This window comes from Phyllosticta citriasiana (genome assembly GCF_038021145.1).
Source record: "Phyllosticta citriasiana strain CBS 120426 chromosome Unknown IWZ02scaffold_7, whole genome shotgun sequence".
Taxonomy (NCBI): Eukaryota; Fungi; Ascomycota; class Dothideomycetes; order Botryosphaeriales; family Phyllostictaceae; genus Phyllosticta; species Phyllosticta citriasiana.
The window spans coordinates 1,056,744-1,078,170 of record NW_027117284.1 but is presented as its reverse complement, the minus strand read 5'-3'; the positions used below and the strand labels follow the sequence as shown (position 1 = coordinate 1,078,170).

General features: G+C 55.8%; 9 protein-coding genes across 9 annotated transcripts; 4 read left to right on the top strand and 5 right to left on the bottom strand.

Annotated features, from left to right (window-relative positions):
• Positions 1 to 436: 436 nt before the first annotated feature.
• Positions 437 to 2,027, top strand: IWZ02DRAFT_402747 (uncharacterized protein). The gene is made up of 2 exons (XM_066765639.1): positions 437 to 697; positions 745 to 2,027. The coding sequence occupies exons 1-2, from the start codon at positions 645 to 647 to the stop codon at positions 1,724 to 1,726; spliced, it is 1,035 nt and encodes a 344-aa protein (XP_066622389.1). The 5' UTR covers positions 437 to 644; the 3' UTR covers positions 1,727 to 2,027.
• Positions 2,028 to 2,141: 114 nt separating this feature from the next.
• Positions 2,142 to 2,865, bottom strand: IWZ02DRAFT_469857 (thioredoxin-like protein; the record flags this gene model as incomplete). The annotated part of the gene is made up of 4 exons (XM_066768755.1): positions 2,142 to 2,299; positions 2,394 to 2,492; positions 2,541 to 2,669; positions 2,832 to 2,865. The coding sequence occupies 4 exons, from the start codon at positions 2,863 to 2,865 to the stop codon at positions 2,142 to 2,144; spliced, it is 420 nt and encodes a 139-aa protein (XP_066622388.1).
• IWZ02DRAFT_276833 (LMBR1-like membrane protein-domain-containing protein) lies at positions 2,861 to 5,492 on the top strand. The gene is made up of 2 exons (XM_066763579.1): positions 2,861 to 3,426; positions 3,476 to 5,492. Exons 1-2 carry the CDS (start codon positions 3,089 to 3,091, stop codon positions 5,343 to 5,345), a joined length of 2,208 nt encoding a protein of 735 aa, XP_066622387.1. The 5' UTR covers positions 2,861 to 3,088; the 3' UTR covers positions 5,346 to 5,492.
• A 381-nt stretch (positions 5,493 to 5,873) lies between these two features.
• IWZ02DRAFT_276497 (uncharacterized protein) lies at positions 5,874 to 7,216 on the bottom strand. The gene has a single exon (XM_066763577.1). It carries the CDS (start codon positions 7,103 to 7,105, stop codon positions 6,083 to 6,085), a length of 1,023 nt encoding a protein of 340 aa, XP_066622386.1. The 5' UTR covers positions 7,106 to 7,216; the 3' UTR covers positions 5,874 to 6,082.
• An 879-nt stretch (positions 7,217 to 8,095) lies between these two features.
• On the bottom strand, positions 8,096 to 9,675 carry IWZ02DRAFT_452630 (ras family-domain-containing protein). Its single transcript, XM_066767609.1, has 3 exons — positions 9,288 to 9,675; positions 9,159 to 9,222; positions 8,096 to 9,109 (listed from the first exon to the last, which is right to left on the bottom strand). Exons 1-3 carry the CDS (start codon positions 9,369 to 9,371, stop codon positions 8,451 to 8,453), a joined length of 807 nt encoding a protein of 268 aa, XP_066622385.1. The 5' UTR covers positions 9,372 to 9,675; the 3' UTR covers positions 8,096 to 8,450.
• Positions 9,676 to 10,082: 407 nt separating this feature from the next.
• Positions 10,083 to 10,708, top strand: IWZ02DRAFT_452628 (uncharacterized protein). The gene has a single exon (XM_066767608.1). It carries the CDS (start codon positions 10,227 to 10,229, stop codon positions 10,605 to 10,607), a length of 381 nt encoding a protein of 126 aa, XP_066622384.1. The 5' UTR covers positions 10,083 to 10,226; the 3' UTR covers positions 10,608 to 10,708.
• Positions 10,709 to 11,061: 353 nt separating this feature from the next.
• On the top strand, positions 11,062 to 12,661 carry IWZ02DRAFT_276418 (uncharacterized protein). The gene is made up of 3 exons (XM_066763575.1): positions 11,062 to 11,205; positions 11,285 to 11,793; positions 11,897 to 12,661. The coding sequence occupies exons 1-3, from the start codon at positions 11,191 to 11,193 to the stop codon at positions 12,615 to 12,617; spliced, it is 1,245 nt and encodes a 414-aa protein (XP_066622383.1). The 5' UTR covers positions 11,062 to 11,190; the 3' UTR covers positions 12,618 to 12,661.
• IWZ02DRAFT_276442 (uncharacterized protein) lies at positions 12,576 to 13,462 on the bottom strand. The gene has a single exon (XM_066763576.1). It carries the CDS (start codon positions 13,392 to 13,394, stop codon positions 12,705 to 12,707), a length of 690 nt encoding a protein of 229 aa, XP_066622382.1. The 5' UTR covers positions 13,395 to 13,462; the 3' UTR covers positions 12,576 to 12,704.
• Positions 13,463 to 19,848: 6,386 nt separating this feature from the next.
• Positions 19,849 to 21,312, bottom strand: IWZ02DRAFT_276403 (inositol phospholipid synthesis and fat-storage-inducing TM-domain-containing protein). Its single transcript, XM_066763574.1, has one exon. The coding sequence runs from the start codon at positions 21,251 to 21,253 to the stop codon at positions 20,225 to 20,227; it is 1,029 nt and encodes a 342-aa protein (XP_066622381.1). The 5' UTR covers positions 21,254 to 21,312; the 3' UTR covers positions 19,849 to 20,224.
• Positions 21,313 to 21,427: the final 115 nt, after the last annotated feature.

Sequence of the window (21,427 nt, the reverse complement as noted above, 5' to 3'; positions counted from 1 at the left end):
TGCCGTTAAACAGTGCGGCTGCATCATGGGGAACTGCCATTTCTTCCGGTGGTGTCTGTGGTGATGTGGGTCTTTTTTGAAACGTTTCTTAGTTCTCTTTTCACTTCCATCTCTCGACAGAGCTATGGTGGACGAGGCGTTTTTTTTTTTTTTTTTTTTTTCCCTTTAGTCCTTCCAACATGTTAGCTCAATTCTCCTACCATCTCCTACACTCTCAATACGAATTTTCTACTTGACAAATCATCGCCATTTCCATGCCATGATAAGAGCCCAAACAATCATGTCGCATTAATTGCGAATCGACGGTGAAAGATGACCTCATTGGGTCGGACATTGACCGGGTATTCAGCGGAGACAGGATTCTACCGGCGTGATGCCGATTATCAGCCGACCGACGTGGACCTGGTACCGCTGTCATGTTATCTCGATGAGGCCCAATTCACCAACCATGGGACGGCTACCGAGCAGGGAATGTTGAAACGCTCCCTGTGATCCACGGGGACACGAATCAAAACATTCACTGTTGCAGATCGGCAAGTGTAACGCTCCACTCGTTCAATGAAGTCGGCCTTGTGCCACCACATTTTATACCCAAGCATGGCCGCCTCTAAGTTGTCTGGTTCCTGCCGCCATCTTTTGCCGCCATGACTACCATGACGGCGACGACAGTCAAGAGCATTCAGGAGTCGGATGTAGCGTGAGTACTTGCAAATTTTTGCTACTCACAAAACTAACACCCTTTAGCACTGTCAAGGCTATCACGGCTTTTGGCGATTGGCGCGATGACCTGGATCGCAATGGCTACGCCATCATCAAAGGCGCTGTCCCTCAGGAGCGCGCCGTGAAATACCAAAAGAAAGCCTTTGAATGGCTCTCGAGCTTCGGCACCGATTTCAATATCAACGACCCGAGCACTTGGACTACCGCCAATCTTCCTGTCCAAAGTAAAATCAACATCTTCACCGCCTACTGCGTTTCGCATGAAAAGTTCATGTGGGATGCGCGCCTCGAACCAGGCGTTGTCGACGCTTTCACTAAGCTCTGGGGCACAGACGAGTTGCTCGTGTCGTTTGACGCGCCCAACATCACACTGCCAAACCGTGCCGACAAGCCCAGAAATGGCGCATGGCCGCACGTCGACCAGTCGCCCTTTCGCCGCGGCCGCGTCTGCGTACAGGGCATTATCAACCTGTCGCACTCGGGGCCGTCCGACGGTTCCCTAATCGTTTACCCAGGAAGCCATCGGCTGACGGAGGAATTCTTCGACACGCAGGTCGCACAAGCAGACTGGACGCGGCGCGACCTGTACCTCTTCAGCGAAGCAGAGCTAGCATGGTTCGAAGCGCGCGGCGCCAAACCGCACAAGATTTGCGCTGAGCCTGGCGACTTGTTGGTATGGGACAGTCGCACAGTTCACTGGGGCGCGGAGCCTGAGCCAGAGTCCGACACGATCCGCACCGTCGTCTACGCCAGCTACGCGCCCGCGGCGTGGGCGAGCGAGGAGGCGTTGCGCGAGAAGGCAAAGATTTGGCGTCATTGGGGCGGCACCACGCACTGGCCTCACGACAACGTCGTGTTTCGAGACACGCGAGCGCGTCTGCCGGACGGGTCTTTGGATCCCCGGAATAGGAGTGAGCCGAGGGAGAAGCCGGACATCAGTGACCGGTTGTTGAAGTTGGCGGGCGCCCGCAGGTATGATGGCAGTGAGGTAGAACCTGCTGAGTAGGTCCGTGAGGGTGGACTAGCTTTTCGGTTTACATGTGTTCCGATTCCGAACAATGGGGATGATGTGACTTTCTCAAGTAGAGGGATAGCATTGCAATCTGTGCTCAAGGACTCTTCTGGACTTGATGATTACAAGCATGTTCACTGGTTTTTGTTTGTCAGCGTGTACCCGAACTGTATGGCAGTCTCAGACCCCTATGAGGTACTGGGAATCTCTTCGACCCTTGAGAAATCGTGGTTTTTCGCTGCTTCTCATAGGCCATGCTATGCGCAAGACACCTCGCAGTCATTGTGGAATTGAGCAAATATTTTCATTCAAGGTATCTGATAATCCAATTCCCCTCTGCGCTTCTACCAAAATCCCAATGCAGTCCTTCCCCAGAGCCATCATTATGAAATCACACGGACTGCGCCGTTTAGATGGCCTTGGCGGCCTTGAGCAGCTCAGGAAGCTGCGACTTCTTGGCCTGCAAATCGCTGTTTCCGCCAATGTGCTTCTTGTCGATGAAGATGTTGGGGACGGAGCGCTGGCCCGTCATCTCTTCGAGAGCATCCTGGATCGCGGCGCCGTCGTCTGCAATCCGTTAGTTGCTGAAGACCAGCGACACGCGATAAGGAGACCAAGTATATGATTTGTGACGGGAAGCGGGGAAGATGACCGTACGTACCGACTTGATCGAGCTCGATGGCGTAGAACTTTGCGCCCAGCTCAGAGAGGGTGCTCTTGGTTGCGCGGCAATAGGGGCAGTACGACTTGCTGAAGACGGCTACAGAAATTTAGCAGCTGGCTTGACGCTGGGGATTGGAATACTCACCAACAGCGTTCTCGTCGATAATGGTCTGGGCCTTGGTCTTTGCGGCGCTCATACTGGCAGGACTTGTCGCACGAGTGAAGAAGGATCGTAGAAACTGAATGATGGGCAACTTAGAGTGGCTCTTCGTAGCTGTGACGAAGAACGCTTTAAGTGGCGAAGGTAATTTATATATGACGATTGGGATGTCCGAGCGGGGAGAGGGGTCGTTCTGGGAGCTGGTTGGTAGGGCTGGTCGCAGTTGCTTATGGAAGCGCCCGACGTGCGCTGGTCGAAAAGAACACACCGACCGACCTTTGATGACGCAACCCTGTGCCGGTCTTGGCATAGCGTCCGCAGCCTCATGCCCTGGTCCAACCCTTGCTGTTTGCGCCTGCAAACCCGATTGAACACCTTTTCGCCTCTACTCTGCGCTCTCTGGACCATCAACGGCGGATCTCCATCCTCGACGCCGACTTGCACCACGAAGCAATGCCTGCGCGACCGCTGCACTAGACCTGTCCTCGACTCCCGTCTCCTCCGCCTCCCTTTCCACGTCATCTGCTCTCACAATGGCGAGCTCGATTCCAATCACCATAACGGCTCAGAGGGCTTCCTCTTCGGCCGGTTCGAATGCTTTCTTCGCCGTTTCGCTCTCCATCATCTGTCTGCTCGTCCTGCTGCTCCTCCGCTACTACCTCCCGCTCCGCAAGACCCCCGCGTACCTGCTTGTCCCTGTATTCCTAGCTCTTGCGCTCCCCGCGAGCATTATTCTACTGGTCCCGATCGACCTTGGAAGTGTGAGAGGAGTGAACGGAGAAGATGAAGGTGGCAGAGGTGTCTGGCTTCCCGGGAGGGCTCTGTTGGTCTGCTGGCGCATTGGGTACTGGCTGACTTTTGCCTTGACATGGTGCGTTAGAATACTTTTGCGGTACGGTGCTGGGACTGACATTCGATAGGGCGATTCTTCCTCTCCTAGGCGATTACAGCGACGCTGGCTACCTCTCTCCGAAGTCACGCTTCCTCTACTCTCTCCGCTCAAACGGCCAGTACTGGGCAATAGTCCTTGGCTCCAGCCTGCTCGTCGCCATCTACTTCTTTTCCTCTCGGGGTTTCCACTTTAAAACATTCAAGAGTTTGGTCATGGCTCTGGCGTATGCGTGGGGTCTCATCCTGGCCATTTATTTGATGGGTCACGGGCTCGTCTCCCTTCCAAGACGGCTCTGGAGGACTGCCAGCATAACTGAGAGGCTCAAGAGGATCCAAGCTCATGCGCCCAAAGTTCATGAGAAGTTCGAAGATGCTATTGAAAAACTGGCCGACTATGAACAACAAGTCATGCAGCTGAGGAACAAGAGAAACTCGATCCCCAAAGAGTTTCAGGAATGGATAGAAGAGCTGGTGGATAGCGCGTCTTTGCTCGAGGCTCAACCTTCGCTCCGGACGAGCACCCGGACCAACATCCCGGCAGTCATAACTGAAAAGTTTCTGGCTGACTTGACTCGACACCTCAAACGTGCCCGTCATGCCAAACTCCGGTTCGAGGATGAATGGGCTCGTCTCGTATCTGATGCCGTCTTTACGCAAGCCATATTGGACGCGTCAACAAATAAGAGGCTTGAGTCTACTGCTGGTACCGCTTTCCACCGCGCAAATTTCTGGAGTCGTCTTGGCCGCCGCATTCTCAACCCACGTCTGAGGTACCATCTCCATGCTCACATCGTCCCCGCATTCTACTATGCTTCAGCTACCTTTCTCGGACTCGCTTCTGTCGCCGTTGTCTGGTCCGAAGTGACCAAGTCCCTTTCCACTAAGGTCAACATCATCAGCCGCACCATCGTCCACCATCCGTCGTCGACCAATGGCAAGATTGGCTTTGCGGGTCAGTGCATTGCTGCTCTGTGGCTCTGCTACATGGTCCTGTCAGCTCTCTACTCGATTACAGAAGTCAAAATTTGGGGAAATCGCGCCCTGGTCCGCCGCCAAACCTATGCCGAAAGCGCATGCTGGTATGCGTGCCAGGTGGCAAAGCTCACTGTTCCTTTGGCTTACAACTTTGTCACCTTCTTTGACCAAGACATCGCCAAAGAGACGATCTTCTACACTTTTCTAGGCTCCCTCATTAACCTGACTCCACTTGGCGCTGGATTTTCCAAGTTTTTCCCTACTCTTATTCTCATTCCTGTGGCTGCGGCCATGTTTGGCCTTTACGGCAAGGCCAAACGCATCATCGGACTTGGAGAATACATGGAGATTGGCGACGAGGATGACGATGAAGCAGACGACTCCTTCTCTGGTTGGCGTGAAGGTCGCGCGCTCATCGATCGCGAATTGCATGGCAATGGGCTGCTGCCTGCTTCCACGCTGGGCGTGGGACTGCGCAACTCGTCGCCACGCAACAGCTCGTTGAACTCTTCGCCCTCGGAGACGCCATCCCGTGCCCTCTCGCGGTCTCCCGTCAACCATGTAGCCGCATCTGCCCCTACATCCGCGACACCTCCCACGTGGCAGTCTCGCTCGTCATTGACTCCCGCGGCAGCAGCAAGCTCTCGTCCTATGGCACCCACCACTCGAGCAGCAGAGCGCCGCGCCGCGCCGCCGCCACAATACAACGACGACGAAGGAGACGGCGATTCCAACTGGTTCGGCGACTTTACGCACCGCGTCAAGAACACGCTCGACACGACCGACTTTGGCGTGCCAAAATGGATGAAGATTGACGGGCGCGACGAGGACGGCGAGAATGCGCTGACTCGGCTGTTTGGCGGCAATAGGAGTGGTGGCGGAGCGTCGGGCGCAAGAGGCGGAGGAGGTGTGCGGTTGTTGTAGGATCATTAATGGTTGAATATTTGGCGTCGCATGGCTCGGGGTCTGGTCTCAACAGGGTGGAATCGTGCATTGTCTTTTAGATATTGCGAAGGAATGGGCATAGGCGTTGGATGGGTAGGATAGTTGCAATCATTCATTTGTACCAAGCTTTTGGCGCTTGATGTGAAGATGTGCCACGTAACTGCTGTTGGGAAACTGGTAAGTGTTTGAGTCCTGCCATCACTACCTACCCTCAACTGTTGTGGCCGTCGTATGACACATGCTTTTACACTCCCTTCACCTTCCAGATTCGCCATTTGACTGCTGTGACACTCTCCGGTGGAGTCAGACGGTGGTGGTTGCGGAATGGTTTGATGGGTAAGGAGGAAACTGATTTCCTTTGGTGGTGATTCTTGGGAGCATTTGAGGCCATCAGAGAGAAGGTTCAAGGAGCATTCGATAACCAGCGCATGGCATGCAATTCCCACAAGGTCAAAAACAAAGGAAAAAGTGGCATATGCCGAGGATAATGTCACCAGTGAGACATGCGTTCAGAATTGACAAAAGACTGCAATCATGATTTCTGAAGCAGACACGTCTGAAGACGCGCCTCGCGGTGATGACTACGTACATTTACAACTCCCTTGACAAAACGCCAACCAGCCAGCCACGCTCGATCCGTTCATCCACCACCACCACCACCACCACGGCGACGTCTTGACGCGATCCCATTCCCAAGCATCGACCCTTTCCTCCAACTACTCCAGAGGAATCGGATCCACAACCCGGCCGCCTGTAACATCTTCGATACTCTCAAAAATGATGTCGATCGGTGTCATTAGTGCCCAGCCATCCTGCGGATGCGCACCAAAGAGTAATCCGAGCCACGTGCCAGTCTTCTCATCTCTGACGACGGAGCCCGAGTCGCCAGATTGAGCAGATTTGCTCGGGTTGAGGGACTTGGTGCCATCAGACTCGGAGTAAGGCTCGATGCGAATGCAGGAAGTGACGACACCGTAGGAATCGTGGGAACCACCGACCTCGGGGTCCTCCTGGCGAGGTTCTTTCCAGAAGGCGGAAGCAAAGTTGCGCTTCCCGCGGGTCCAGCCGCTCATGCGGCCCAGCTTGACGACCGTGACGATCCCGTCTTTGCTTCGTACGGCGGCGAAATTCTGGTCGTTAGGCTCGGGAGTGTGTGATCCTCCCAATCGAACGAGAGAAAGACATTGCCAAAAGAGAGACTTCCCTTCTTGAATCTCCATGACCTTTGGAGCAATTTGATTCTCCCAGATTGGGATCATGGGGTCTCCGGCCTCGATTGGCCGATACAATGGGAACAGCTCTTCCACAATTTCAACGCCAAAGTCATCGTTAGAAATCACTAGAGCTTGAATCTTTCTAACGAGGCGGAGGACCGCCAAGTGCCATGAGGTTCGGCTGGAAGATTTGTTGCCTGCCGCGACCAGAAGGGTGGGCAGTGGCGGCTCAGAACCGCCCCTTGTCCCCATATGACCAAATTCCATGCCAGAGAACTCTACAGACTGGGAGGTCAAGACGCTCCCCAAGACATCGAAAATTCTGTGGCTGTCCGAAACAAAGCTCGCGAGGTCCTCAATCTTGACAAACGTCCGCGGTAAAGGACGAAGCTGGGGCCACCCCACGCGATGGGAATCGTCTTCGATATTCTCATCAACTTCTTCGTCACTACGAGCCATGTACCTCCGCATCTTGTTTGCCGGGCCGCTGCGAGCCGGGCCGTGGCTGAAGGCTGAGAAGTCCATCTCAGCAAGAAAGGGTCGTTGAGGGGAAAACCGAGACTTTGGCTGACTGCCGGAGAACAGATAGAGAGAGAGAAAGTGTTTATCGGAGAACGTGCAGTCGGAAGAGAACGTGCCTTGTAGGAAGAATGAAACTGGGAAAAGGCGACGTGCTCAGCTATTGAGCAACCAGTCAACACTGCCGACTTCTGGAAGCACCATGTCACGTACCTTGGTTTGCAAGATCCGATCATCTGGGATGTCATTTTTGGGTGAGGGCTAGCAGGGTGAACTGTCGCTCAACCAGCAGGCAGCAGCAAAACACTACCGGCTTGTTGTTGAGCTCTGAGACTCTTTGTTACCAAACTCCTGTCCTTGTCTCTTTTTTTTTTTTTTTTTTTTTTTTTGGTTGCAAAACAAGATCGACTTCTAGCTTGGCGCAAATCCTCCACGCTGCTACTCACTTGCGTACGGCGGAACAACGTTTGGATGCCAAAAGACAAGACGGATTTCGACAGGCTAGAGCCATATGCCTGCGCAGCTTGAGGGCAGGTAAGAAGCATTCGACCTCTTGAATTTGGTAGAAGAAGGCAGGCACAGGGAGCCTCCATCCTGTCAGCGACTCTACGTGCATGTATAGGCGTGGACACGGCGGTCGTGTGTCACATTCGCGGTGTCTAGATACCTTAGTGCCTAGTCAGCAGCGCTAACCCCATTCGGACAACGCTTTCAACGAAGACCCTGTTCCGCGTTGGAACTTTTCCACGCGTCAATTGGAACGCAAACTGAGTTTTGTGGCTTTTATCTCCACAGCAGCACCTTCAGATCCACAGGCTCACACGAGTTACCCTTCAACTCTGTCTCGTCCTTCTCTAACTTTACCATCAAAACTGACCTGCTACGAACGGTTGGATGTCTTTCTTGCGGTGATGTACCAAGCCTCTCGCCGCTACTAGCTTGTGTCTAATGTGAATTTTTTTTTTTTTTTTTTTTTTTGGTGATCGAAAAGGGGAATGGAACTGTGTTGAATTCCACGTCGATCACCGCAGGGCGAGGGGCATGGAAAAGCACCAAACACTGAGCAAGCGCGTCAAGAAGCCCATGACTACTCATCAACCAAGTCATGTCCGGTTGTGTTCAAATCGTCAAAAGGGGAATCCATTGATACAACGAGACTATTCCACACACCTCTTCCACCATGTTCGTCAGCCCTTGCCCGTATCGTATCGTCTTTGATTGCACTACGTCTGGATCGTGAGACTCGCCGCCCGCTTTACATACCCATTGACCAACCAATTCATCAGCCAGAAAACAACAAGACCGCCCGTTGCTCTTGGTCTCATGACAAGAAATTATTCCAACCCCAAAACTAGCACGCGCAGCCCTCCTTTGGCTGCGCGTCCCGCGCACTGGCCAGATTAACCCTCGCGCTGTCGTCCTGCCGTCCCAGGTTGGTCTGTCCGCCGACGCCGCGGGGACCCTTTAGGCTGGTCTCGGGGATGGCGTTGGCAATAGCAGTAAAGACTTCGGTGACGTTTTGGCCCGTCTTGGCCGATGTCTCAAAGAAGAGCAGCCCCTCCTCGTCCGCATAGGCCTTGGCCGTCTTGGTGGGGACCTTGCGGGCGCCCGTGTCATCGTCGTCTTCTGCTGCCGGAGCCGGGTCGGCCGGCGCGGCGGCAGTCGACTCGCCGCCCTCCTCAGTCTCACCCTCGGGGGTTTCGCTCGCGGCGGGCTCTTGCGGTGCCGGGGCTGCTTCTTCCTCCTCGACGCCGTCCTCGACAAGATCGGCCTTGTTGCCCACGAGAGCAATGACGATGCCCGGGCTGGCCTGGCGCTGCAGCTCGGCGACCCAGTGTTGGGCCTTTGTGAGAGATGAGGCCTTTGTGATATCGTAGACGACGAGTGCGGCTTGTGCGTTGCGGTAGTACATGGGGGCGAGGCTGGCGAAGCGCTCCTGGCCGGCCGTATCCCAGATCTCAAACTTGATGGTTCGGGTGGGGAGGTTGCATTTTTGGGTGAGGAAAGCAGCTGATTTGGCGTCAGAAGGATTGAGCGGGAGAGGATGGGAAAGACAGACCTCCTATCGTGGGCTCCTTGTTCTCTTGAAAGTCGTTGTTCACGAAGCGCATAACCAGGGACGACTGGCTCCCAGTTAGCATGTCCTCATTCGGCGTGGGAAGCGGGTGGGGCGGTCGGGCTGGCGTACTTTTCCGACGGCAGCTTCACCCAGCAGGACGAGCTTGACGCTGCTGCTGGGCTTGGGGGCGGCCGGGGCTCCAGAGTCGGACATGATTGAAATGTTGACGTGGGCGGAAAGCTAAGGTGGGCGCTGTGGGCGTGATGGTTGCGGCCTTGACGCGCGCTCAGCACAGGCAGGCGGTCAACGGAACCGAAGTCAGGTCAGCACGGGGCCGGGGATCAGCGGGGCGGTGGTTCGAAAGGATGGTCGGATAAGTTCACGTAATGCGTGTCGCACCACTTGATGCGGACGTGGCGAGGAATGAGAGTTGGGGTAGAAGGATTGATGCTTGATAGAGGTCGGGATGGAGCTTGGCGATGATGGCGGGAGAGCCAGAGGGGTTGCAGTCACGTGATTGGGCGGCAGAATACCTACCTCACCTCTTAGGTCACCAGGTGGCCCACCGCAGGTGCCGTGGCGTGTGGCTGTGGCTGGTGGGAGCAATGCGGTGTGGCAGTGGGATTGAGTGGCAGGCAGGCAGTCAGGCATCCATTGCTGCACGCAAGCAGCTTCGCATTTCCATGGCGGGCATTCCTCTCGACAGCCGGAGCGGAGCGCCTGGTGTCGCAGCCAACCAAGACATAATCGACAGATCAGCGGATTAAGGTTTGCAAGCACGCGCGGCTCGATCCTGATCCTTGGGTTCCGTCTGCATGTTTGGAGGGAAATAATTTTTTTTTTGTCAAGCCAGAACAGACGAGATCGCGATTTTTGCGTGTCGCGGATTGCTCTTGTTTTGATGGCACAACAGGCACAAGGGCTGGGTTCCCCGGCTCAGTGCAGTGCAGTACAGCCGCGCCTCGCGCACCAAATCTCTCAATTGTCATGTCAATGGCTACCTAGAGACGCGGTAGCGCTCATGCAGCGTCGGCACTGTACCTGCGCTCCTGGATTTTTTAGTCGTTCATGTTGCCGGCAGCGATCGAAAGCCGGGCGGCACTGGCATTGGTACCTACTGGACTGGCACTACGTCAAGTTTCCCCACAGTGCGGGGGGGCCTGGACACAACAAGCTGCCAACATGAACCCAAGGACGGGCGCGACGAGCGCAGGCAGAAAGAAACGAGCACGGTCAGTCCACCGGTTCGTTGCAGCCGTCCGCGAGCATGTCTTCAATCTATCAGCCACCTACCTACCTACCTACCTACCGACCGTACGCGCTCCGCTGCGCTGCATCCAGATAGGTAGGCAGGGGTCGTGGGTGATCTGGGCGCGTGCCGCCGCCAGGCATAGTGGAGTGGATAGCGAGGGAACTGAGGCAGCCAGCCAGGCCAGGAACGCGACCTAGGCACACATCCAACAACACCAACAAAGAAAAGCCGGCGACGGCGACGGCGACAGGCAGAAATAAAAATGCAGCTCGCAGCCCTGATGACACTTCATTGTCAGTGCAACGTGCAGCATTCCTAGGCTTTGACTGCAGCTCGGCCTCTGCGCCATCGCGAATAGCATGGCGCTATGTTATGCTCATCAGCGATGTCCATGGCTTGGCCTGGTCACGCTGGCGCCGCCCGTCAGTCCACCTGATTCATCACCTCTCCCAGGCGCCTGGCCGTACACCCTCCATTCCCGCATCCAGCCCTCGACAGAGACACGACCTGTCCTGACCTGACCTGAATCGACTTTTGTTTGCTTTCTCTCCCTCCGCCTCCGCTCCGCCTTCCCTGTCGCTTGAACGCTGCCCTTTCCCGAATCACCTGCGCGGCACGGCCACTGTGCGGGGACGCTTCATTGTACCATCTCCATAATTTTTGGCCCGCCCTCAGTCCGAACGCTTCGCTCCCTATCTCCTGGATCTCGACTCTCGATACCCTCTCCATCCCTCTCGACCTTCCTTTCCCTCTCTCTCCTACTTTCTCAACAACCACACCATGACCGCTACCAGAGTTCGTCTACCAGCCTCCCCATTCGTCCCCCACCCCCCCCCCCCATGTTACCCCGTTGCTGACCCTGAAACCCTTCCAGGAAATATCGCGCTCGGCCAACTCGCACCGATCTTCGATGGCCACGGTAGCGTCAAGTTTACCTTCCCGCCATTCGCACTCCAGAACTTCCAGCTCCCTATCTTCCTCGCTCAACCCCACTCACCGCGTCTCGCGTCGGAAAAGCGTCTCCACCGCTGCCGCCAGCAACGTCGCCGCCATGGCCGCCGCCGTCGAGTCGTCGCCGGCCCCTCGCAGATCAAACAAGTCCACCCTGACTCCTCGTGGCCCGCCAGGCTTCAACCACGCTCCTTCCAGCGTTCCGAGCGGTGCTTCGGGCTTCATGGGTCCCGCCAGCTACGCCAAGGGCAGTGCCATTGCTGACGGGCCCCCACTCACCTCGCTCGACGACAAGAACAACAAATCCCGAACAAGACGAGCCAGTGAGGGGTCGCGCGCCAAGGAGGGAGGCAAGCGGGCAAGTGGTAGCGAACTTCGCTGTGAAAAATGTGGTAAAGGGTACAAGCACAGCAGCTGTCTCACCAAGCATCTGTCAGTATTAACCCTCGTCCGCATACCTTCACACGCCGGAGTTTGAATGCCCTTACGAGGAGACGACCGCTCTCAATTGAAATCACTTGTTGACGCATCACAGATGGGAGCACACGCCCGAATGGGCCATTACCTCGAAGCTGCTCATCTCGAAACATCAGCAGGTGCAATTGCTCGAGGCCGCCTCGGTCCTGGTCAACATGAACCAGGAAGCCCAGGCCGAGTCCGTCAAGGCTAGCGAGAGTGACCAGTCGTCGGCCTCGCCCGATGGCTCGTCCTCCGACTATCGCGATGGCATGAGCTCGGCAGAGACGACGCCTCCGCCCCACGGCGATGACTTGGTCGGGTCGTTTGGCCGGTCCTACCCCGAGAAGCGATTCAGCAGCAACAGCAGTGCCTACTCGCAATCTTACCAGTCCAGCACCTTTTCCGAAAGCGTCCCCAGCTACTACCACGACCGCCCTACCACGTCGGGCACGTCGACGACGGCCTATGATGACGAGGACCAGGCCGACTTGGCTGCTGCTGTCGGTCTGCTCAGCTGCAGCTTCGGTACGCCACAAAGCAAACCCATCGTGCTTCCGCCAGACGTGCCGCCCGTCCCGCCCGTCCCCGCTCGTTTTGCCGGCAACAGCTTTGGCTCCACCGCCATCGCGACCCCGCCCGGTGAGCATCAGTATGCGACGTCGATGCGTTCGTATTATGCTTCGCGTCACAAGGAAGAAGATGTCGACATGGACGACGACGATGACGAAGACGACCACCGGCGGCGCGGTCGCAGCGATGACGACGACGAGGGCATGTTCGGTCGCATGGAAGAGTAAAATCGTCCGTGAATCGGTCCTGCCCTCGGTTCGTTAGCTTTGTTTCATAAACAAAATTTTGGTTCCTAGCTCCGCACCAGACAACCCTCACCTCTCCGGCACCGAAGAGAAGGCTCGTCGTGCGCTCGCTTTCTCGGGCTGCCGCTCGGACGTGCGAGGACACATGTAGCCTTCGAGGTTAAAGTGGGGAGGCGGGCTCGCGTCGAGCAAGGATCCTGTCATATTCAGCCTGTTCACTGTTGTATTTTCGGTTGGCGGCATTTTCAGGTGTCGGTCATTGTCACAGCAGCTCCAGTCGCTACCGGAACTTTTTGTTCTCTTGTCTTGTTGTCTTGTGGATGATCCTTGCTTCTTCTCCCCAATTCTCACTTGGGCACGCAGCCCTCGTCGGTCATTCCATTGAACCCACCCCTTCGTGGTCATTTCCAACTTGTTGGTTATGCGGCTTCCGTGATAGTGGAGGCATGAGACAAAAGCGTCGTTGGTTGGGGAAGCGAAATGTCTGAAGAGTTCAGTTGTCATTGACTCTTGTTGGAGCAAGGAGCGGTGTGGTCCACGGAGCAAAAGCGCGCGAGAGAGAAATATGTGGCGAGTTGGGGAGATGTATATGGCGGAACGAATCAAGTGGATGAGAGCATGCGAGTCGTGCAAGTCATGCGATGGTGATTTTGAGCCACAACCTCCACACTGCCACAGCACACCTGCAGCAACCATGGACAGAGGTAGCAAGCAGGTGGACAACGTGGGTACAGCGTCGATATTATAAACCAGGCGCATCGTTGACGTCGCCTTTGCCACCACCGTCCATCCACCCACCCACCCACAAATCAATCAAGTTCCCTAACCCCCCACACGCCTCCGCCGCCCATCACTTTCCCCCCCCCCCCCCCCCCCCCCCCTTGACGTGCCCTTGACTCCCTCCCCTATCGGACAGTATGCCGCTGCCCTATCTCCCCGCGTCGTCGGCGCAACGTCTGATCAGGTCACCACCACCACGGCCGCCGCCGCCTGGCTTGGAATGCGGGTGATGAGGGAGGGTGGGTGGCTGGCTGGCTGGGGCATGACGATCAAACCGACCCTTGGAGGACGACATATGTAGGTACCCACTCCGGGGTGTATCATGTACGCAAGCGATCGTCGACGTTGTGCCCTAGATACCTACCTTACGCCAACCTTCCCTGTCCTTTCTATCTATTTGTCCGCTGTGCTTCCTGTCCTCACTTTCTCTCTGGCTCGCTTGTCTTTGGTTGGCTTTGCAGACAGATGGCTGACTATATGAGCAGGTGTCTGGAGAGGACTGTCTGCAGTTGAACGCCCCGTTGAACACTCTCGACTTCGCACCAGCTGTACATCTTGGCGAGGGCTCAGATGGCGTGGCTATCGTACGTTCACGACACGCATGTTCTTCCAAGAGCCAAGGAAGCCATTGCGGCTGGCTGCCTGGCTGCCCTACACCTACCATGAGTTCTCCTGCTGCTACCGTTGTAGATAACTACGTTCAATGCCCGCCCCCACTCGGCTACATCTAGCAAGTTGGTGTCGTTGGTTCGGTCAGATTGCACTGGACGCCTGGATATGTACCCCGGATGATGAATGTTTGATGGCGGCCTGGTGTGGGCTCTGGTTTGTCCTGCTTTATTTTGTTCTTTCCCAAGGTCTTCTCAAGTATGCTTCTCAAATTTTTCCCATTCTTGCACTTCGTTTCCGCACAGAAAGAAAAGAAACACATCCAAAGCCACAGCCGAATTTCCCTCTCTCCATCTTCTGCTGCATGGGTACTCTCCTCCACATCCGTCACCACAAGTCCAAATCCTCTCTACACCCACTGCCAACCCAAATACCCTATCACTAACCACCAACAACCACCACAATCATCATGCGTCGTCTTCTCCGCCGAGCAAAAACAACCATCAACCAGGCAGCACAGCGCCAGGGAATAAAAAGCGATGACGTACATTCATCCGCCGGACGCCGCCGCCCGCCGTCCGGAAACAGGCGCCCGGCGTCGCCGCACATGTTATTATGTATCCGCAAAAAATGACGTCGCCCGAAATCGGTGGGCCCCCGATTTGCGCTGGCCGTCCCGATGCGCGGAGCCCGGCAGGGGTAAGGGGTGGGGCGCCTCCGGCAGGGCGCACGCGCTTGGTAGCTGCTTTTCGGCCCGGTTACGATATGTGTGCCTGTGATCGTGGGGTATCACGGTATGAAGGTGAGGTGGGTTGGCTACAACGACGTCGCTTTCTGGATGGAGGAGAATAGGGGTGGGACGTAACGGTAGGGAGGGCAGTTTAAAGAGAGGATGGCGGAATTTTGTGAGGGAGAGGGTCCGCTTCCTCTCCCACAAGGACTTTTGCGACGCGATGTTCTCACGTGTAGACGTTTTCTTTTCGTAGGAGGTTTTTCTTGAGCACTTTGCTTCTCTGCACAAGGAGGGGAAAGGGGGGAAAAAAAAAGAAAAAGGTACGTGACTTCGGTTGCCGCTACAGGCTAGCGCCTCTCCACGCCCTCACGCACTCCATCGTTCTTCGTGGTTCTTTTTCTTGCAAAGGAGCTTGTGCAACCCTTGAAACTACGAATCCTTCGAGCCCATGACCGTCTTTGTCGCTGTCGTTGTTGTCATGTGCCACGAACAGCCTCGGATTGCAAGCCGTGTCTGTACCACTCTCTCCCGGTCTGCCTCCTCGCTTGCTCCTCCGCGCTTCGTCTCCTCCGTCCTCGCTCTCGCTTTTGCCCTCGGCCGTGCAACATCAGCTCCGTTCCTGAGCTTTTGCATGATCTCGCAACTGGCCTGCGGCATAACAACGCGCCGAGTCCTTCTCCGCCCTTGACGGCGTGTCTCCTTTGCTCGGAACCAAGCCGCTCTGTAGCAGGAAGAGGAAGGTAGGTAGAGCAGCGCAGGAAAAGGTATGGAGACGTATCTACCCCTTGTCACCTGCCCACCACAATACCCCGCTCTCCGCGTCGCTGTTGCTTGCTCGCTTGCTGTACTCCACGAACCCGGACTGCTTGATCAAGAACCGGCCTTAATTCTGCCGAATGTTGAAAATTCCCATTCTGCCCACGGTATCCCCAGCCGACATGTACCTACCTCCCCCTGCCAAGTCAGCGGGTGCACCGACTATCCGGGCCGGGCGTGGGACAACGTGGGGGCAGCGAACCTACCGCAATGGGCAGCTGTCCAATGTTGTTCGAAAATGGCCGACGTACGGACATCCACGAAGAATTTGGGCCGATTGGTCGTCGGAAGCAAAAACCAACTCGACACAACACCAACGTCGCTCGGCTCGATTGATTCTGCATAGCGAAAGAAAACGCACCCATCATGCGTCCAGCTCAACCATTCGGAAAGCTTACACAGCACACAGCCTCTCGCTCGCTCGCTCGCTCGCTCGCTTACCAGCTCAACACCTGCCTCCTCATCTCGCCTCCGCAATACCTGTGTCCCGTCGGCCGAGTCGGAGCTCGTCCACGTTTCCATTCGTGTCCTGCGACGAGACTGCTAGCGCTTGAAGAAACACCGATGCTGACTCCGCAACAGCATCCCAACCTTTCATCGCCAAATACCCTTTAGCCACCTCTGTCTCTGCACAGGTACCCCTGCTGTTCAGCGTTCAGCCACCTCATCCAGCGGACTCACCGCATCGCATCGCCACTCGCTGGCTCTCCATTCGTCCAGCGAGTATCCACGTAGCTGTGTGTTTGGGTACCCAGTCTGGCCGTGGCTCCCGCCGCCAGCGTGCCAGCCACCCGCTGCCGCTGCCGCTGCCGCTGCCGCCGCCCCCGTCGCTCAATCAGCTCAGGCACCAATCAGGGTGCTGCTGCTCATGGTCCCGTCCCCCCTTCTTCTCTCCTGGAGTCTTGGTGCCAATGGTCGAGGCACACACAATTCAGGTTCCTACTACCATCCAATTTTTGGGAGACCTTGAACACTCCGTTTCCCTTGGTGGGAAAAAAAAGGTGCCTCCTACGAACGCCCCTCCCACCCAACTATCTACTTCCTCCAACTTCCCTCTCTTGGGTCGCATGCCACGACATGTGACGACAACCAACCACCACCCCCACCCCCCACCCGCCCCTTGGCCGCCGCTTGGCTCTTGCCTTCGCTCCAACAATCGAGTGCGCAGTGCCTAAATCGAGCATGCCGAGCGCGCGGAGAGCATCAAATATCGCGCAGGCAAAAAGACGAGCCGAAAGCCATCGCGAAGCACCCGACTCGGCATCGGCGGAGTGCCGAAGGCGCATGTATGTACCTTGGTCTGCGATTGATTAAGGTACCGGCCGGCTTACTCACCTGCCCAAGGTTGATTCTTGTGCTTAGGCACCAGTTGCGCCAGGTAAGTTTTTCTGCGTTTCTCTGCGTTGCAGCGATGTGCTGAACTGCGTTTCTGATGGCCGTCGTCGTCGTAGTTGTCGCCGCCGCGCTGCCACGAGCGACATGGTTGGCATGGTGTGTCACGGCGTGGCATGGCGGCGTCTCCCGCGTCGATTGTCGCGCGCGCGGACGCTCCAGGGGAGGCTGGTCGGTGCCTGAGCTCTGTCTCCACAGCTCGTCCATCGAAGCGTTGGATCTACGAGAGCCTTGCTCGGTAGTGAATGGCTGAAGACAGTCACGGCTCAGCTGGCGGTGCTGGATGACAGGCAATTCGACCGTCGTGTGCGCATGAGCGGGCCTGAGAGGATCCTCGCCGGTTTTCACCCATCTACCTGTCGTGCCGGATCAGCGCATGGATACGTTGCCTTGCGTAGACTGGCACAGCGGAGCGGGGCGGAGCGGAGTGTTGTGTTCTTTCCGCTTTGGGCTTGGTGCGTTGGCTCTCCAGTGTAGTTGTGGACGCGTGGATGGGTCAATCTGAGGTGAGTCTTGCTACCATTTCGACAGTCGTGTGAAGAGACCATGGTGTTGGAATGGAAACAGCCAACGCTGTTGAAGCACGGCTGTGGTTGACCTGTCAGGACTTGAGAAGTGGAGCCGCAGTCAACAGTTCAACGCAAGTGCGTAACGGACAAGTCAAGCTCGGGCACATAGCAAGGAGAGACTGAGTTTGGTGCGTCTGTAGAGTCTGATGGTAGTTGCCAGAGTTTGGAAGACAATGAAAATCAACACTGGTACAGGTTGTGGTAGTATAGTATCTATCAGGCGAAAATGGAGTATTCATTCCCATCATTTCTTCATGAAAGCTTGACAAGTCAAATGATGAAGTAGTGATACATTCTAAAAGCTTGACGAGAAAAAGATAGTAATGCAATAGCGAAGGAGCATCCATCTCCATCACTTCACCACAGACTGTCTATGAAACCGCCAATCAAGAAGCATTCGTCTTTGTCACTTCGACGGAGAAGATCGGCAATGCAGACTCACAAGGAGCATTCGTCTATAGGGCTTCACTGAAAAAAGACACACTGCCCTATCTGTCTACTGTTGGGGAGTATTCGTCTGCACCACATCGACCAAAAATCTGGCAATCCACACACAGCCAGGGAGCATTCACATCCCAGTCAACTTGCCCACCTTGACTTTCCATCATCCAGCCCCAACTAGTAACTATCAGGGAGCGTTCATACCCCGTCCACCCCCACCTGTACTTGATCGGGGAACTTCAAAACAAAAAGACATTGGTCCGCACAGCCGGGCCAACGCGGAAGCAGATTGACCGGGTTAAAGCAATTGTACACGTGTACGCCTGGGGACAGGATGGGGATGCATGCACGGATACTTGAGATGGGTTTTATGGGAAAGCGATATGAGGCATCTCCTAGCGGACGGCGGAGAGCACTGGGCTTCGAAAGTAGGAGGACGGGATGGCGGGGAGCATTCCAGCTCGAGCCCATCACCCATCAGAGAATAATTCAGGGGGTTGGATATGCATCCGTCACATCCCCATCAATGTTTTTTTTTTTTTTTTTTTTTTTTCCGCGCAGCACCAAGTCCACCAAGAACAAGCCTCAGCAGGACTACCACAAGCCTCGGACAAGGCAGATAGACAGATAGACCACTCAGCCCTTGAGCCGCTGCCGCTGCTCCGCTCGGCTCATCATATCAATGCAGCCCAATTGCATCAAAAAACGCAACGCCTCCAAACCTCCCAGCCACGCCTTAAACACTTGCCTGCCTACCTACCTACCTACCTACCTACCTACCTACCTAACCACCACCACCACCACCACGCAACCGGCTCCTCGGCCTCACGCCATCCATCCCCGTCATCGACATCATCACCGCAGCAGCCTCTTTCTTTCCCATTCGAGAACCCCAGCAAAAAATAACGCAACGACGCAGTCAGTCAGCCAGTCAGTCAGTCCAACCAACCCCCAGCCAAATGGTATGCCTATTCCCGCCCACCCAGCCCAGTCCGGGCCGAGTGCAACCCAGCACAGCTAGCTCCCTTCGCTTCCATTGCCCATAGATAGCAGCAGCCAATGACAGGCGGAGTAAACGCGGTCGTATCCATGATAAGGTGGTGGTGGTGGTGGTGGTAAGTCAGGTTGTTGGGGGAGAAGGAGGGAGAGGGAGGGGGCGGGAGATGCGAACAGGTGGACCGAGCGCGCGGTTATTTGTCCGTTCGACAAGGTTTTGAGTTGCTTGCTTGCTTGCTCTCCAAAAAGGTTCCGAAGGTGCGGTGCGCTGTGGTGCGCCGTGCCTGCCGTATAGCTATGGATGTGGGTAGAGTGTGAGAAGAAGGTAGGGGGAGCAGGAGGGCAGGCAAGGAGCGAAAAGCGGAGTCTGGACAAGGCGACGCACTCGCGCGGGGTCTTGGGTATTCTTTTTGGCCGCCGCGGGGAACATGGGCCGATGTGATAGATGGGGTACTTTTTTGGAAAGAGGAATACTGCCTGGGGAGAGAGAAATGTGGTCATGATACTGCGAGTGAGCAGCAATCAAGAGCATATCCATAAAGGCTGATGCGCGCAAGGAAATGGCAGGTTGGGTACCGTTCTACTACAGAGAAAGCAAAAAAAGGCAGTGAAAGATGGACGACGGTTTAGACGTGAGCAGTAGCAAACTCCAAAACGTCAAAATATTTGCTTCGACAGAGGCTGGCTGGCTCGCTGGACCGCCGCCGCGAGCAAAAGCGCGTGGTGCATCGCGCTCGCTCCGCAGAAAGGCCCAGCTGCGATAGAGTTTGGTGCTCGTACGGCCGGGAATGGACGTTGGGAGCCAAGTTCGGCAGGCCGTCTGCTTGTAGACAGAAGATTCGGGCTGGGGAAAAAGTTGTAGGGGACCCCCTGGTTCATCGGGGAGAGGGGGTTTCAGACAGGGATGGACCCAACACCTGAATGTCGCGTTGACAGAAGGCCAGGTGGGTTTGAGCTTGTGTGGAGCGGGATAGACTTGATCACCATAGGATTTGCGTAGCCTTTTCTTCAGTGTTTCAAGGAAGAGTGATGATTGCCCTCCTCTGACTTGGGTCCTTGCTCAAGTCGGTCCGTCCCGAGCAGCCGTGATGGGTATAGGATTAGCAAGCTGATTCTCCACGCCAACCGGGATCTTTGCAGTCAGGATGCGGCAAGTTGGACACACGCTTGAATCACTGATCCAACTCCTTCCAACATTGCTGACCGATCCAATGCTCTTTCTATTCATTTACACATGTTGTTGCCCGTTCTTATCACAGCCCCGGCATCCCGATGACTGCCCTCAAAGCAGGGACACCTCTTGGGAGAAAGTAGACGGCCCAAATAGTCATCCACGCAACCAAGAGCCCGGTAAACTTTTCGAACCATGTGTGGAAAAAAGCTGCAGTCATGAGCAACATCCACCAACTCAGGGCCATGACGGCCAGAGCGGCCTTGACTCCAACTCCCGGGTCTCTTTCACCGACCGTGTAGGCATTTTCCGCTTTGGCCTCGGCCGCCGCAGTTCTCACTTTGCCATCATCCATGACCACTCTCCTGCCATCGCGAAGCCCTTCGGCCCGCGTGACTGGGGGAAGAATTTCAAACCACAGCAGCATGCTTCCCAAGATGAGTAGAAAGACGTGCCCGCTAATGTCGTGTCCGCCTTTCCACGCACCTCCTGCGAGCTTGCACGTAGCAGCCGTGAAATATTCGCGCGTGTCCGACATGGTCTCTCGCGCTTCACGATCCCTAACCAATTCGCATTGTCCACCGGTAAATCGGAAAAGCGTATCAATCAACGGCGGTCCAAAACACCACTGCGTGACGAGCACCCATGCCAGAGTAACCAGGGCCCAGCGCAACAATCCACGAAGACGGCGGGGAGTCAGGGTAGGCCGCATCGGCGGGCCAAGCGAGGGATGCGTGAAGAAGAAGAGGAGAGTTGCAGCCGTTGTCCATGCCCAACCCTTTTTGACAAAGTAGACGTTGAAGATGTTTTTTTTGGTTGCAAAGTACGAGGGTGCCACGTCGACCGGATGAGATTGAGTGGCCGCGCTATAGGGTGTGTTTCGCGTCGTCGGCGAGATGATAGAGAAGACTGAGCCGAGAACGAGCGTCGCGGGGTAAATGGAAAGAAGGAGTAGCTCGAGACGCGTCGGGAGGAAGGGTGAGCGCGCGGCGGGAGAGGTGCGGAGAGGACTGCGGTCGTGTTTCGAATCGTCCATGGTTCCAGATTGGCTGCTTGAGGAGGCAGTGTCAGCGACGCCTTCGTCGGGAGAAGGGCGACGCCTGGTGAACATGATGTGCAGGGTTGGAGGTGTTTCTTGTTTGTGAGCCGACCGATGTGATGCAACACGACGGAAAGTTTCCAGTTTGCGATGACGTCGGCTTTGACGCCGTCACGTGAAAATTCACGTGACTAGACTGCCTCCATCAGATAACCACTCCGTAGCGTGTATCACAAGTTTTGGGCC

Coding starts and splice junctions, on each gene's coding strand:
- IWZ02DRAFT_402747 (XM_066765639.1), top strand. CDS start 645: ATGACTACCATGACGGCGACGACAGTCAAGAGCATTCAGGAGTCGGAT. Junction 698..744: donor ATTCAGGAGTCGGATGTAGC/GTGAGTACTTGC, acceptor AACACCCTTTAG/CACTGTCAAGGCTATCACGG.
- IWZ02DRAFT_276403 (XM_066763574.1), bottom strand. CDS start 21,253: ATGTTCACCAGGCGTCGCCCTTCTCCCGACGAAGGCGTCGCTGACACT.
- IWZ02DRAFT_276442 (XM_066763576.1), bottom strand. CDS start 13,394: ATGCGCCTGGTTTATAATATCGACGCTGTACCCACGTTGTCCACCTGC.
- IWZ02DRAFT_452630 (XM_066767609.1), bottom strand. CDS start 9,371: ATGTCCGACTCTGGAGCCCCGGCCGCCCCCAAGCCCAGCAGCAGCGTC. Junction 9,223..9,287: donor GTGAAGCTGCCGTCGGAAAA/GTACGCCAGCCC, acceptor ACTGGGAGCCAG/TCGTCCCTGGTTATGCGCTT. Junction 9,110..9,158: donor CAAGGAGCCCACGATAGGAG/GTCTGTCTTTCC, acceptor ACGCCAAATCAG/CTGCTTTCCTCACCCAAAAA.
- IWZ02DRAFT_276418 (XM_066763575.1), top strand. Junction 11,794..11,896: donor AGCTGTCTCACCAAGCATCT/GTCAGTATTAAC, acceptor GACGCATCACAG/ATGGGAGCACACGCCCGAAT.
- IWZ02DRAFT_276833 (XM_066763579.1), top strand. CDS start 3,089: ATGGCGAGCTCGATTCCAATCACCATAACGGCTCAGAGGGCTTCCTCT. Junction 3,427..3,475: donor CTGACTTTTGCCTTGACATG/GTGCGTTAGAAT, acceptor GACATTCGATAG/GGCGATTCTTCCTCTCCTAG.
- IWZ02DRAFT_276497 (XM_066763577.1), bottom strand. CDS start 7,105: ATGGACTTCTCAGCCTTCAGCCACGGCCCGGCTCGCAGCGGCCCGGCA.
- IWZ02DRAFT_452628 (XM_066767608.1), top strand. CDS start 10,227: ATGTTGCCGGCAGCGATCGAAAGCCGGGCGGCACTGGCATTGGTACCT.